The 13,751-nt window shown below is 43.4% G+C and overlaps 2 protein-coding genes and 1 pseudogene across 3 annotated transcripts; all 3 read left to right on the top strand.

Moving 5' to 3' along the window:
* The first annotated feature begins 1,372 nt into the window (after positions 1 to 1,372).
* Positions 1,373 to 5,067, top strand: LOC107880096 (G-type lectin S-receptor-like serine/threonine-protein kinase At4g27290). Of its 2 annotated transcripts, none has more exons than XR_001677561.2 (7): positions 1,373 to 2,864; positions 3,004 to 3,138; positions 3,260 to 3,384; positions 3,454 to 3,664; positions 3,833 to 4,070; positions 4,141 to 4,311; positions 4,405 to 5,067. XR_001677561.2 is itself a non-coding variant. In XM_016793151.2 (7 exons), the coding sequence occupies exons 1-7, from the start codon at positions 1,589 to 1,591 to the stop codon at positions 4,711 to 4,713; spliced, it is 2,445 nt and encodes an 814-aa protein (XP_016648637.2). In that variant the 5' UTR covers positions 1,382 to 1,588; the 3' UTR covers positions 4,714 to 5,067. The 2 variants fall into 2 exon arrangements, 1 of the variants encoding a protein (XP_016648637.2); XM_016793151.2 differs by having other exon boundaries at positions 1,382 to 2,864; positions 4,161 to 4,311.
* An 819-nt stretch (positions 5,068 to 5,886) lies between these two features.
* LOC148918822 (G-type lectin S-receptor-like serine/threonine-protein kinase SD1-1) lies at positions 5,887 to 8,451 on the top strand. The gene is made up of 4 exons (XM_089049350.1): positions 5,887 to 7,072; positions 7,390 to 7,509; positions 7,621 to 7,745; positions 7,815 to 8,451. Exons 1-4 carry the CDS (start codon positions 6,982 to 6,984, stop codon positions 8,058 to 8,060), a joined length of 582 nt encoding a protein of 193 aa, XP_088905476.1. The 5' UTR covers positions 5,887 to 6,981; the 3' UTR covers positions 8,061 to 8,451.
* On the top strand, positions 5,933 to 6,832 carry LOC148918823 (S-locus-specific glycoprotein S13 pseudogene; annotated as a pseudogene).
* Positions 8,452 to 13,751: the final 5,300 nt, after the last annotated feature.

A 13,751-nucleotide genomic window follows, 5' to 3' on the forward strand; every position in this document is an offset into this window, starting at 1 on the left:
TAATTTAAAAGAAGTTAAAAGCCTTTTTGTTATGTTGTGAATGAGCTTTAGGTGTGTTTCTAAAGTCCATTTTATATATGTTTTTTTTTTATAATTTGTGCTCCTATATTGGGTATAATAGTGAATCTTCCACCTTTATGAAAACTGAAATGCTAGTCAATCTCGACGTGCATGGAAAATCGAATTAATTAACAGTCATTTTGAGTGTTTGATTGCAGAGTGTTGTCACCAATAATGAAAGACATGCACGTTTTTCTGTTGATTCTTGTCATAATTTTCACCTAGGAGATGAGCAGTAGCGCCATCCAACCCTCAATAAAAAATTCACAAAGGATCCATTAAATCCAGATATTTGACCAAGTATTTGTGAAGAAATCAGTGCCAGTTCACAGCAGATACAGTCACTGTTTGTTGAAGGTGTCTCTTCACTTGCATGATCAGCTCAACATTAAAAAAGCTATAAAATAAAGAGAACAGAGGAGTTCAATTCAAGGGGGCTATGTTAACTTATAGTGGTAGTGGGCTTAAACTCGGGAGGGCTCACTTGTGCGCAACAGCCTAAGCCCATAGGAGGGTGGGTTGATGCTCTCCGTGTTTCAGATTCTGTTTTTGGTTTTTGGCCTACAAGGATATTTTGGTAATTTTCACACATAGGATTTAGGGTAGGTGAGTCATCCTTTCATAATGGTAGGCAAGGGGGGAAGAATGGGAGGTGGGTGGGTTGATGCTCTCCACGTTTCAAATTCTGTCTTTTGTTTTTAACCTACAAGGGTATTTGGTAATTTTCACACATAGGGGTATTTTGGTCATTTTTACCCAAAATTCAGAAACTATTTCCTATATGTTCATTGAGTCAACTAGTATCGTACTACCTACCAATTATAATGGTCTCACTTGAATGTCTTAAATGTCCTTCGAAAAATTCACAAAATGTTACGTAAGGGCATTTTTGTCCAACTTGCAATTAAACACTCTTAATTCAATAGTCTTAATCCAAAATCACTTGATAAAATACCCATAATTATTTTTCACCATAATATTGTTTTTTCTTTTTCACTGAAATACAAAAGTCCACTTTTAATTTTTTGGGGTATTACATTTTCAACCAGTTTTCTTATCATGTCATGTCACGTTAATCCATTAAGAAAAGCGGGTAGACATGAAAACTGAAAAAACGACATGAATTTCTGGTCTAATTTGCGGGGGCCGCTTGGGGTTTGTAAGAGACACGTCTCCGTAATTTCAACTCCGTAAAGAAAGAAAGAAAAGAAAGAAAAAAAGAGACAGAAGGAAACGAAAAAAAAAAAAAAAAGAGGAGAGAAATTCTACTTCTTTAAAAAACAACTTGTAGAAATATTATAAATATCAAATAGTATAGCACATAATCACAAAGTGTTGGAGAGGAATGAAAGTGGCATGTGTCCCTCTATTTTGCTCTCTTTCTGGGTCAAAAGTTTCAAGCGTAGAAAATTGAAGGTCGGCTGGCAACTTAGCATAGCAAATAAGGTGGTCAAAATAGCATTATAATAATTGTAACATTGAGAAGGGCTGGCTTCAAAGTCCTTCCCGTTTCTGGAAAGGAACACAAATGAAAGTCCTTGCATTAATCCTCTCTACCTCTCTACTCTATTTTTCAGTCTTACAATTGTCCAGAGCAGCTGATACAATCTCTGCAGCACAATCCATCACCAGCACTAATACCTTGGTTTCTTCCGGCCAAAGCTTCGAATTAGGACTCTTCTCCGCGGGCAATTCAGAGGCCTGGTATTTAGGAATATGGTACAAGAATTTTCCAACTATTGTTGTATGGGTTGCCAACAGAGAAAATCCAGTTGCAGATTCACATGGATCCTTGAAATTATCCAAAAATGGAAGTCTTGTCCTTTTAGACCAAATGAACAATACTATTTGGTCTTCCACTTCTTCCCAAGTAGCAGAAGACCCTGTTGCACAACTTTTGGAGAATGGAAACCTGGTTGTCAGAGAAAAGGATAAAACAGATTCAGAAAGCTACATATGGGAAAGTTTCAATTTCCCATCAGACACTCTGCTACCAGAAATGAAGGTTGGACGGGACTTCAGAACAGGCCTGAACAGATTCTTGACTTCTTGGAAAAATGCTAGTGACCCATCTCTTGGAGAATATACCTATGGGATTGATAATCTGACGTTGCCTCAGCTTGTTGTTGCCAAAGGATCAAAGAAATTGTTCCGTACCGGGCCTTGGAATGGTGTTCAATTTTCTGGTACTCCTGATTCTGGGAACAAACGAGTTGTGAAACCAATCTATGTGTATGATACCAATGAGTTCTATTATATGTATGAGGTTGCTGAGAGTTCTATTCTAACAAGAGTGAAGCTTTCTGAAACTGGTTTGGCCCAGCGGCTAGTGCTGAATGAAGGAAGCACTGAATGGGCTGTTATGTATACTTTGCTGAATGACCGGTGTGACAATTACAGGGAGTGTGGAGCAAATGGAATTTGCAGAACTTCCAAGTCTCCAAGTTGTGAGTGCCTGCAGGGGTTTGTTCCAAAAGCGCAAAACGAATGGGATGTGCTTAACTGGGAAAGTGGGTGCATTAGGCAGACACCACTGGATTGCCAGAAGGAAGCAGGGTTTTTGAAAGTTCGAAACGTGAAATTGCCAGACCTGTCGGAGTTTTGGGCGAACACGAAAATGAGTGTGCAGGAATGTGAGGCAGAGTGCTTGAGGAATTGTTCTTGCGTAGCTTATGCTAGTTCAGATATCCCTAATGGAGGAAGTGGCTGTCTGATGTGGTTTGGCGACCTAATTGATATGCAAGAGTTCCTTGAAGAAGATGTTGAGCAAGATATACACATTAGGATGCCATTTTCGGAACTAGGTAAGTCACTGTTTTGCTTTTATAATGTATTAGATCCTGATCCTGTTAATTTAAGCCCTTAATCATTAACATGCAGTACATAAGATTAGAGGAATTTTGGCATGCGTAAATGTTATCCATTACATAACATAATCTTTAGGTGGTACCGGCAAGAAGGACAAAAGGGTTATACTTATCTCGGTCATATCAGCAGTTTCTGTGCTTCCTCTTCTGGCTTTGTTATGCTGGTGTATACTTCTGAAGAAGAGAGGAAGGAATGTATCCACATCCACAGGTAAGCTTGCATTTGCAGGAATCTAAACCTTTGCACCCTGGAGGAAATCTTATGTATTAAAGCCATTGTCATTGGATAATAATGTTTTTCCTTTGTTCTTTTTCTCTTTTTCATGTTACAGGCTCAAGATCAATTAAGGAGGACTGGGAGTTGCCACTGTTTGATTTTAAGACAATTGCAACCGCCACCAATAATTTCTCTCACACAAACAAACTAGGAGAGGGAGGTTTTGGTCCTGTTTACAAGGTAACAAAGCTACAGTTGACGTTAGCGTGCATGAACTTATGAGCTAACATATTTATACTTAATTTTCAGGCCAACCTAACCCGAGAAGAATTCATAGCTGTAAAGAGACTCTCAAAAGACTCTGGGCAAGGTATTGAAGAGTTTAAGAATGAAGTTACAATGATAGCCAACCTCCAACACTGGAATCTTGTTAAACTTTTGGGTTGCTGCATTGAAAGAGAAGAAAGGATGCTTATCTACGAGTACATGCCCAACAAAAGCTTGGACTGCTTTATTTTCGGTATAAGATTATGTCCTTCATGTTTCGTATTAATTACGTAACCTAAATGTTCATTTGCTACTTTTCAGTGAAATTTATGCAATTAAACAGAGTCCTATTTAGCTCTGTTTATGTCACAAAGGAGGAAAACTGAACCAAATGAACTGATGTGATGGATAACTTGTGCAGATCAAAATAGAAAGGTTTTGGTGAATTGGCAAAAGCGATTGAACATTATCATGGGAATTGCTCGAGGACTTCTCTACCTCCACCAAGACTCCAGATTAAGAATCATTCATAGAGACCTTAAGAGTAGCAACATCTTACTTGATGATGAGCTGAACCCCAAAATATCTGACTTTGGCATAGCAAGGATTTTTGGACGCAATCAAACGGAAGCAAAAACAAAACGAGTAATTGGGACATAGTGAGTTACACTAACCTAGACCATGAAAGGAATCGTCATTTCTATAACAGTAACTAATTAAGTACTTAAGTTGTGTATTTTTGCATGCAGTGGATATATGTCTCCTGAGTATGCAATTGATGGGAAGTTTTCAGAGAAATCCGATGTGTTCAGTTTTGGAGTGCTTTTGTTAGAGATAGTAAGTGGCAGAAAGAACAGAGGGTTTCATCATCCAGATCACCATCACAGTCTGCTGGGACATGTAGGTATTTAATGCTTATATGCGTGTGCTAATTTTGATCCTCTGGTTTTTCTATGGGTATGACTAAAGCCATATAATTTTGAATTGTTCCAGGCATGGTTACTGTGGAATGAAAATAAGGGTTTGGAGCTAATAGATCCTTGCTTGGGGTACTCATATGTTGAGTTTGAGGTGCTGAGGTGCATTCAGGTAGGTCTATTGTGTGTTCAAGCGCTTCCAAAAGACAGACCAGTAATGTCATCAGTGGTTGTCATGTTAAGCAATGAAGGAGTAACATTACCTCAACCAAAGGAGCCAGGATTCTTTACTGGAAGAAGTTCCCTGGACGATACCATGATCGACCAAGGTAGAAGTAACCAGACAGGAAGCAGTATTACCATTTCGACAGTGGAAGCTAGATAACTGACACATGGCAACTTGGACTCATAATTAGGATTTAACGCATTTTGAGATGGATGCTGATGAATTTGCTTGCAAACAGACAGAAAGGCATAACCTCAATGGGAGGTTGATTCAGAAAAGTAAAAGGTAAATCTGGACTAACTACTGTTTACAGAGTAAGGCACAAGCATCATAAACATGTAGTATTGCATTGTAAGAGACCGGCCGCCACGAGATTGAATATGGGAGTGGCTATAGAATTGTATTCAATTGATCAAAATAACTAAAGTACTGTTTGTGAATTATATGTTCCTGCTGAATATTTTATGCAACTATGGTTCCTTTCCTTCCGAGAAGAATATCTGAATTTAAGCAGGAGGTGCTGAATTTTTGTTTATCGCAATCGTAACCACACCCAAGAACAGTCAACCCAATCTGCATCATTTTCCCTAATAATAGTAATGCCATCCAACCCTCAATAAAAAATTCACAAATGATCCATAAAATCCAGATATTTGTCCAAGTATTTATGAAGAAATCAGTGCCAGTTCACAGCAGATATAGTCGCTGTCTGTTGAAGGTGTCTCTTCACTGTATGATCAGCTCAGCATTAAAAAAGCTATGAAATAAAGGGAACAGAGGAGTTCAATTCAATGGGGAAATGTTAACTTATAGTGGTAGTGGGCTTAAACTCGGGAGGGCTCACTTGTGCTCGGGAGGGCTCACTTGTGCACAGTAGCCTAAGCCCTTTACATGATGGTATTACGGTCACACCGAAAAATTACTTGTTTACTAGGTTCATGAAAGGTTTAACCACACAATGGACCCTGAAGTTTGGCATGGTTGCCCGTAAGCAATGATTTCGTAGTTCATTCATCAAATGCGAAAGAAGTACATTGTAAAATTGTGACTAGGTGAGTTTGTGAGTGATACAAAAGAATAACAAGTCATAAAAGGATTGTTCTCCTATATGCTCACATGGTAGTACCATAGCAAGTTCAGGGATTTAGAGGTTATCTGTTAAGATTGTTCTGGACAAAGAAGTTGACATTTACTCCCTCAATTTTGCTCTCTCTTTTTTGGTCAAACGTTTCAAGCCTATAAGATTGAAAGTCAGCTGGTAACTTAGCATAGAAAATGCGGTGGTCAAAATAGCGATATAATAATTGTAACATTGAGAAGGGCTGGCTTCAAAGTCCAAAGTTCCAGTCACCTTCCCATTTCTTGACAAGGAACACGAATGAAAGGCCTTGCATTAATCCTCTCTACCTCTCTACAATTTTTAGTCTTACAATTGTCCAGAGCAGCTGATACAATCTCTGCAGCACAATCCATCACCAGCACTAATACCTTGGTTTCTTCCGGCCAAAGCTTCGAATTAGGAATCTTCTCCGCGGGCAATTCAGAGGCCTGGTATTTAGGAATATGGTACAAGAATTTTCCAAATATTGTTGTATGGGTTGCCAACAGAGAAAATCCAGTTGCAGATTCACATGGATCCTTGAAATTATCCAAAAATGGAAGTCTTGTCCTTTTAGACCAAATGAACAATACTATTTGGTCTTCCACTTCTTCCCAAGTAGCAGAAGACCCTGTCGCACAACTTTTGGAGAATGGAAACCTGGTTGTCAGAGAAAAGGCTACAACAGATTCAGAAAGCTACATATGGGAAAGTTTCAATTTCCCATCAGACGCTCTGCTACCAGAAATGAAGTTGGGGTGGAACTTCAGGACAGGCCTTAACAGATTCTTGACTTATTGGAAAAATGCTAGCGACCCTTCTCCTGGAGAATATACCTATGGGATGGATAATGTTCTGTTGCCTCAGCTTGTTATTGCCAAAGGATCAAAGAAAATGTGCCGAACCGGACCATGGAAAGGTCTTTGGTTTACTGGTACTCCTGGTTTAGCAGCTACATACAGATCTGTCGTGAAACCAATTTTTGTGTATAATACCAATGAGTTGTACTATTCATATGAGTCTTTTAATAATTCTACCATCACAAGATTGAAGCTGAGTGAATCGGGTTCGATCCAGCGGCTAGTGGTCACCCAAGGAAGCGCTGAATGGGCTGTTATGTATACTTTGCAGAATGATGAGTGTAATAGTTATGGACAGTGTGGAGCAAATGGCATTTGAAAGTTCGAAATGTGAAGCTGCCAGACCAGTTGAATTTTTTGGTCAACAATAGCAGTAGTAACAACGGATGTGAAGCAGAGTGCTTAAAGAATTGTTCTTGTGTAGCTTATGCTAATACAGTTATCATTAATGGAGGCAGCAGCTGTTTGATGTGGTTTGGCGACCTAGTTGATCTGCGAGAATTCGTTGAAGAAGATAGTCAGCAAGATATTTACATTCGGCTGCCACATTCAGAACTAGGTAATTGAGTATTTTGCTTTAGTAATGTTAGCTCCTGATCTTATAAAGCCAAATCCTTAATCCTGAAGATGCAGTACATAAGGTTTTAGGATGCACTAGGAATGTTCAGGTCATCAAATATATAGATTTCGTGCTTTCAATTTTATGTTGAAAGGCTCAAATTGAAAAGGTCAAAAGTAGTGTACTTTGTGTATGTTTCAATATAACGTGGAAAGACATCATACCAGAAGAATGTTGTGTGTAAAATTTACCAAAGAAATCCGAATACTAAATATTGTGGTTTAGCTTATTAATGTTTTATTGTATATGATCTTCAGGGAAGACCGGTAGGAAGGATAAAAGAGTAGTAATCTTGGTCATATCTGCAGTTTCTTCGTTTCTTTTCCTGGGTTTGTCTTGCTGCTATATAATTCTGAAGAAGAGAGGAAAGAGAAGAGGTAAGCGTGCATATGGTGACCTTGCTAAGTTTCCAAGATGAGTAATATATTAATTCATTTTAATTTCTCTGTCTTTGTCATAAATTTTCTTTTTGTATTGTCATTTTACAGCTTCAAGAGGCACTAAGGAGGACTTGGAGTTGCCACTGTTTGATTTTGATACAATTGCAGCCGCCACCAATAACTTCTCCCACACAAATAAACTTGGAGAGGGAGGTTTTGGTCCAGTTTACAAGGTAACAGACCGATAGTTGACGTTGTTGTGCATGAACTTATGAGCTGACATATTTATACTAAAATTTCAGGCCAAGCTAACCCGAGAAGAATTCATAGCAGTAAAGAGACTCTCAAAAGATTCTGGCCAAGGTATTAAAGAGTTGAAGAATGAAGTTGCAATGATAGCAAATCTTCAACACTGGAATCTTGTTAAACTTTTGGGCTGCTGCATCCAAGGAGAAGAAAGGATGCTGATCTATGAGTACATTGTGGGAGCAGATATTTTCGTCTCCAATCACAGCTCGCCACGTGGAAAAGAAGATTATCTCTTTTAATTAATTAATTGAACCAGTTTATCTGGCCAATTAATTAATTGGGATAAATATCTTAATTAACATGATATTATCTTTATTTAATAAGATAATGTCATTAATTAAGATATTATCCTAATAAAGAGAAGATAATGTCATTATCTCATATATTATCTCCATAAAAAGAGATAATATCATTTAATTAGATATTATCTCAGTCCAACTTGATCCCTACGAATTTGGGTAGAGAATAAACTCAGCATATTCTCTACGAAACCCTAGCCCCGAGGCTCCTATAAATAGATGACTTCATTCATCATTCAAGGTACATCTAAACCTACTCCTTATACCCGAGAAAATACCCGAAGCTCTTTCTCTCTCTCCACTCTCCATATTTTCTCCACACGGCTCCGGCCACCACACACGGCTCCGCCGCCCGGTTCACACCCTACATAAACAAGACTCCGTACCCTTTGCTTAGCTATTGTTTTTCTACAAACACTCGAACTAACTTAGGCATCGGAGGGCCTTTGGCCAACACCCCCCGGGTGTGGTCTATTTACTCAATCTGTTTTACAGGAATCGAGGAAGAGAGAGAAGGAAGATCGAAGGTTGAAGGATCTAGAAGCGAATATTCTCCCGTGAGATTATTTGCACAAACATTTGGTGCTTTCATTGAGAGCACGAGTTATACTCAACGCGTGCTCAAGGAATCCGTTCCTCCTATTTTCCAATCACCGAAGCCTTCCAAACAACCATGGTTGGAAGCAAACGCACTAGGAGCAAAACCGCCGCGGCTCAATCCGAGATGGCCCAAAGCCACTCCACCCACGATCCCGCGATCGACATGGTGGCAACACCACCTCTCGCCACCGTGCTACCTACCGGACCCGCGGCCGGATCTAGCAACCTCCGTGGCACTGCCGCCAAACATGGTGGACCCTCCCATCAAGGTGGGCTCGTTACCACCACCGACTTAGGCCCGGTCTTGGAGAAACTTCAGGCGTTCCCTCCATTGCCGCCACGCTTGACGCTGCGCTTTGGTGCGCGTCCAATGAAACCCTAGCCCGTGTGCAATTGGGCTCCACACGCTTCTCTCCTCCCGATCCACAAAGTCAAGCAGATCTCAACCTAAGAGTCGACCAGCTAGCTCAGAGAATGGACGACCAAAATGCTCTTATGAGGCAGCTTATTAGTCAAATAAGCGTGGCTCAAAATCCTAGCCTTGGACAACCAGGCGAAGAGAGAAGAATAGACGAGCGCACCGGTGGGCAGCTCAGCGGGCACCAAGCGGGTCGGCGGGAGCGGCGGACAAGGGGATGCACAACCACGTGATCAGCTTGCCGACGTGTCGCAAGCATTTGCAAGCCACACACAAAGCCACGTGCGAGAAAGGCTCGGCCCACGACTTGACGTCCGTGCTCGCCTGGGCCCGCAAGGAAATGTACTTCAAAGGCTAAGCTCCCGGGGAGATCAAGCGACAATCACCGCAATGAGGATCGTGAAGAGAGGCGCTCCGCTGCCCACTCGTGAGAAATATTCACGAAAGGCTAGGCCCCTAGGGAGGTCAACCCGGTAACCCTCGCAATGAGGATCGTGAAGAGAGGTACTCCACTGCCCGCTCTCGGAGAACCAATGCTGGCCGTCAAGCTGCAGAAAATCCCTCGCAAGCGCGATCCACCAACACGTCTCCTAGGCAGCGCGGACGAGAGGACCGACCCTCGCGGACTAACGAGGAGGTCAATCAGCGTCGCCTGAATCGCAAAAGTCGCCAACGAGATGGACCAGCAATGCGCGCGGAAGACGTTGAGAAACTTGTGAATGACCGACTTCGAGACTTGAAGACTGGCGGGAACCTCGAGGATGCACTACGTAAGGAGATGGACCAGGCGATCTCTACTCCTTTCACCCCGAAATCGAGCGGCTGCTCCCGGCGATTCTCAACGCCTTCGTTTACGCATTTCAAGGGAGATTCCGATCCCGAGAGCCACCTAAAATACTTCAAAAGTGTCATGATCCTCCACAAGGCCGACGACGCACTGATGTGCAAGGCGTTCGCAATGACCTTGCGAGGCTCAGGCTGGTTCCACACCCTGCCGTCTGGGTCGATCAACAGTTTCAAGGAACTTGCCTATGTCTTCACTAAAGAATACACTTCTTATCGGACGATCAAGAAGAACCCAAATCATCTGTTCAACCTACGCAAGAAGCCCAACGAATCCATTCGAGATTACATCAAGAGGTTCAAAGCAGAAAAGGCCAACATCATAGGGTGCGACGACCAAATCGCATCATCGGCCTTCAAGAAAGGTCTTCCAGCAGAACACGAGTTATACCGCGGTGACTATCACTCCCGGCCAGACTTTAGCAGAGGTCTTGCGACGCGAGCGCTCGCGCTCGGGATGATGATCGAATTGCCGCGAAGAAGTCCACCGAGCAGGGAGATCGGCGGACCAAGCGGGCGAGCCAAAAAGCGATGGATTTAGCAACAAGAATAAGGACAAGCGCAGGTCACACCCACAAGAGGACGCTAAGGCAGGAGAGAACTACACTAAGTTCACTATCCCTATACATCAAATCCTAGCTCAAGTGAAAAACAAACCTTGGGTAAGAAGACCGCCACCTTTGAAAGGAGATCCAGACAGGAGGGATACTAGCAAATACTGTGCGTTCCATGGGACGCATGGACACACTACGAACAACTGCTTCGCTTGGAAAGCACACCTCGAATAACTCGTGAGGGAAGGTCACTGCATAGAATTCATCGCTAAGCAGGCCATCCAACAGATAGAGGACCGCGACACCGCCAAGGAGCCGCCCCAAAAGGTCATAATGATTAACACAATCCTAGCCGACTCCGAGGAATCTGAGTTGACCAGCAAGAAAAAAAAAGGAAGATCAAACAAGCCACTATGATCTTCCAAGTCTCAACCGACCTTCCGCTAGCAGAAGACGATCCTGTAATCGGCTTCCAAAAGAAAGATCTAATTGGCCTTGATCTACCATACAATGACGCTCTTGTCATCAGCATTCAAATCGCTCAGGCCATGGTCGACCGAATCCATGCAGACGAGGGCAGTGCAGCCAACATCCTACAATTGATTATCCAACGGATGGGCTTAGAGGCAAAGATCAATAAATCAGCCAAGTCATTGGCTTCAATGGAGCAACAGCGATTCGTAGGCACGATAGAGCTCGACGTCTACGCCCCACCTGTAGTCGGCGCAAAGCGTTCATGGTCATTAATGAAGTCTCACCCTACAATGGCATTCTAGGCAGACCATGGATCAGCAAGATCAACGCCATCACCTCCGCCACGCATCAGAAGATTCGCTACCCCATTCCTTGGGGTGAGATCGGCCAAATCAACAGCGATCAGGCAATGGCGAGGAAATGCTCAGCTCAAGGGCTGAAGAAAGGCAAGCAAACACAGTTCCTCCCTGTGAATCAAGCAGATCTAAAGGGAGTAGAACAAGCAGATCCGTTTACGGAGCGGGCCAAAAGGAAAGGAATGACTACTCCCAATAGCAATCAAAGAATCGGGACCAAGTCGGGAATCCGTCCGGAGGTCTATCACGAAGAAGGATGGAAGCCCGAGGAGGGCGTTGAGCTAGTACCCCTTGATCGACAAGCGGAGAGAACAGCGCGGATCGGCTCGCGCCTAAGCCGGAGGAAAAGGCGAGCTTGTAGCCTTCCTCGAACAACAAAGACGTATTTGCATGGTCACCATCGACATGCACGCATCGATCCCGGATCATACGCCGCCCGCCTACACGCGTCAACCCGACCATCAAGCTGTAGCGCAGAAGAGACGCAACCGCCCGGCGGGTCACCATCATTGAAGCCGAGATCGACAAGCTTCTAGCTGCCGGTTTCATTGAAGAAGTCTCATACGCAGAATGGTGTGACGTTGTTCTAGTAGCAAAGAAAGATAAAAGCACGTGGAGAGTGTGCGCCGACTATACGACCTCAACAAGGCATGTCCTAAAGATAACTTTCCACTGCCGAGAATTGACCAGCTCGTTGATTTAACTTCCGGCAATCAACTGCTAAGCTTCATGGACGCCTACTCCGGTTACAACTAGATCATGATGCATGAAGACGACAAGGCAAAGACCTCTTTCATCATCGAAAGAGGTACCTACTGCTACAAGGTCATGCCCTTTGGGCTGAAGAACGCTGGGGCAACCTACCAAAGGCTGGTGAACAAAATTTTCAAGGAGCAAATCGGCAAGACTATGGAGGTCTACGTAGACGACATGCTAGTCAAAGCTCCTGAGCGAGCAGACCACATCAAGAATCTTGCCGAGGCATTCAGCCTACTCCGAAAATACAATATGAAGTTGAACCCAAGCAAATGCACATTTGGAGTCTCGTCCGGCCGATTCCTTGGATACTTAGTCACCCAAAGAGGAATTGAGGCACATCCAAATCAAATCAAGGCTATACTCAACATGAAGTCACCTGCCACAACAAAGGAGATACAAAGTCTAACGGGTAGGGCGGCAGCTCTCAACCGATTCCTCTCTAGATCTACCGACAAATGCAGGCCATTTTTCAAAGCCTTGAAGAAGGGACACAAAGACAAGTGGGATGACGAGTGTGAAGTAGCTTTTCAAAACTTGAAAACTTACCTCACTTCACCTCCATTGCTCTCAAAACCGATACCAGGCGAGGACTTGTACATCTACCTAGCGGTGTCCCACTCAAGCTGTCAGCTCAGCTCTCATCCGAGAAGAGCTGGGGGCACAACATCCGGTATTCTACACTTCAAAAGCTCTCCTCGATGCAGAGACTCGCTATCCGAAAATGGAGAAGCTCATTTTTTCGCTTGTGGTCTCTGCGAGAAAGTTAAGGCCCTACTATCAAGCACACCGGATAGTTATCATAACAGAATTTCCTTTGAGATCGATCCTTCACAGCCCCGACGCTTCTCAGCGACTCATGAAATGGGCTATCGAACTCAGTCAATACGACCTCCTCTACCGGCCGAAGACTGCTATAAAAGCCCAAGCTTTAGCAGATTTTGTTGTAGAGTTTACTCCGATAGCCGAAGAAAAGAAGATGGTCACGAAAAACAAGGAAAAAGAGGACGACACCTCCCCTACCGATTCGAACCTACCTAACGACATGTGGCAGTTGCATGTAGACGGAGCATCAAATCACAAAGGAGCGGGAGCAGGGTCGTCATAATCACCCCAGACGGAACCTTGTTGGAACAAGCTATCACACTAGGCTTTTCTGCTTCAAATAACGAGGCAGAATATGAGGCACTGCTTGCAGGAATACGCCTAGCGAAAGAACTGTCGATCAAGAGACTGGCCATCTACTCAGACTCCCAACTGATCACGAATCAAGCCTCAGGAGAGTACATGGCAAAGCATCCAAGAATGGTCCAGTACCTCGACAAAGTCCAAGGACTTTTGAAAGAATTCCCTACTTTCACCATCCAACAAGTTCCACGGGCAGAGAACACTCATGCAGATGCATTGGCGAGCCTAGGATCAGCACTGGACACCCAGTTCAGACGCTCCATCCCAGTTGAACACCTTGACCGGCCAAGCATCGAAGAAATAGAGCCGATCGACTCAATGCAGATTGATGAGGACCCCAGCTGGCAAAACCCTATCATCGACTACTTAGTGAATGGAAACCTGCCAATGGATAAGTTCGAAGCTAGGAAGGTCCAGCAGAAGGCCGCGAGATACTATATGC

Source organism: Prunus mume, linkage group LG3 (assembly GCF_029339155.1).
Source record: "Prunus mume cultivar Tortuosa linkage group LG3, ASM2933915v1, whole genome shotgun sequence".
Taxonomy (NCBI): domain Eukaryota; kingdom Viridiplantae; phylum Streptophyta; class Magnoliopsida; order Rosales; family Rosaceae; genus Prunus; species Prunus mume.

What these genes read in the sequence shown, in the direction of transcription:
- LOC148918822 (XM_089049350.1), top strand. Translation starts at nt 6,982, where the DNA reads ATGTGGTTTGGCGACCTAGTTGATCTGCGAGAATTCGTTGAAGAAGAT. An exon ending in GAAGAGAGGAAAGAGAAGAG is followed by an intron (nt 7,510 to 7,620) that starts GTAAGCGTGCAT and finishes GTCATTTTACAG; the next exon opens with CTTCAAGAGGCACTAAGGAG. An exon ending in GTTTTGGTCCAGTTTACAAG is followed by an intron (nt 7,746 to 7,814) that starts GTAACAGACCGA and finishes CTAAAATTTCAG; the next exon opens with GCCAAGCTAACCCGAGAAGA.
- LOC107880096 (XM_016793151.2), top strand. Translation starts at nt 1,589, where the DNA reads ATGAAAGTCCTTGCATTAATCCTCTCTACCTCTCTACTCTATTTTTCA. An exon ending in CTTGGACTGCTTTATTTTCG is followed by an intron (nt 3,665 to 3,832) that starts GTATAAGATTAT and finishes TAACTTGTGCAG; the next exon opens with ATCAAAATAGAAAGGTTTTG. An exon ending in AAACGAGTAATTGGGACATA is followed by an intron (nt 4,071 to 4,160) that starts GTGAGTTACACT and finishes TTTTGCATGCAG; the next exon opens with TGGATATATGTCTCCTGAGT.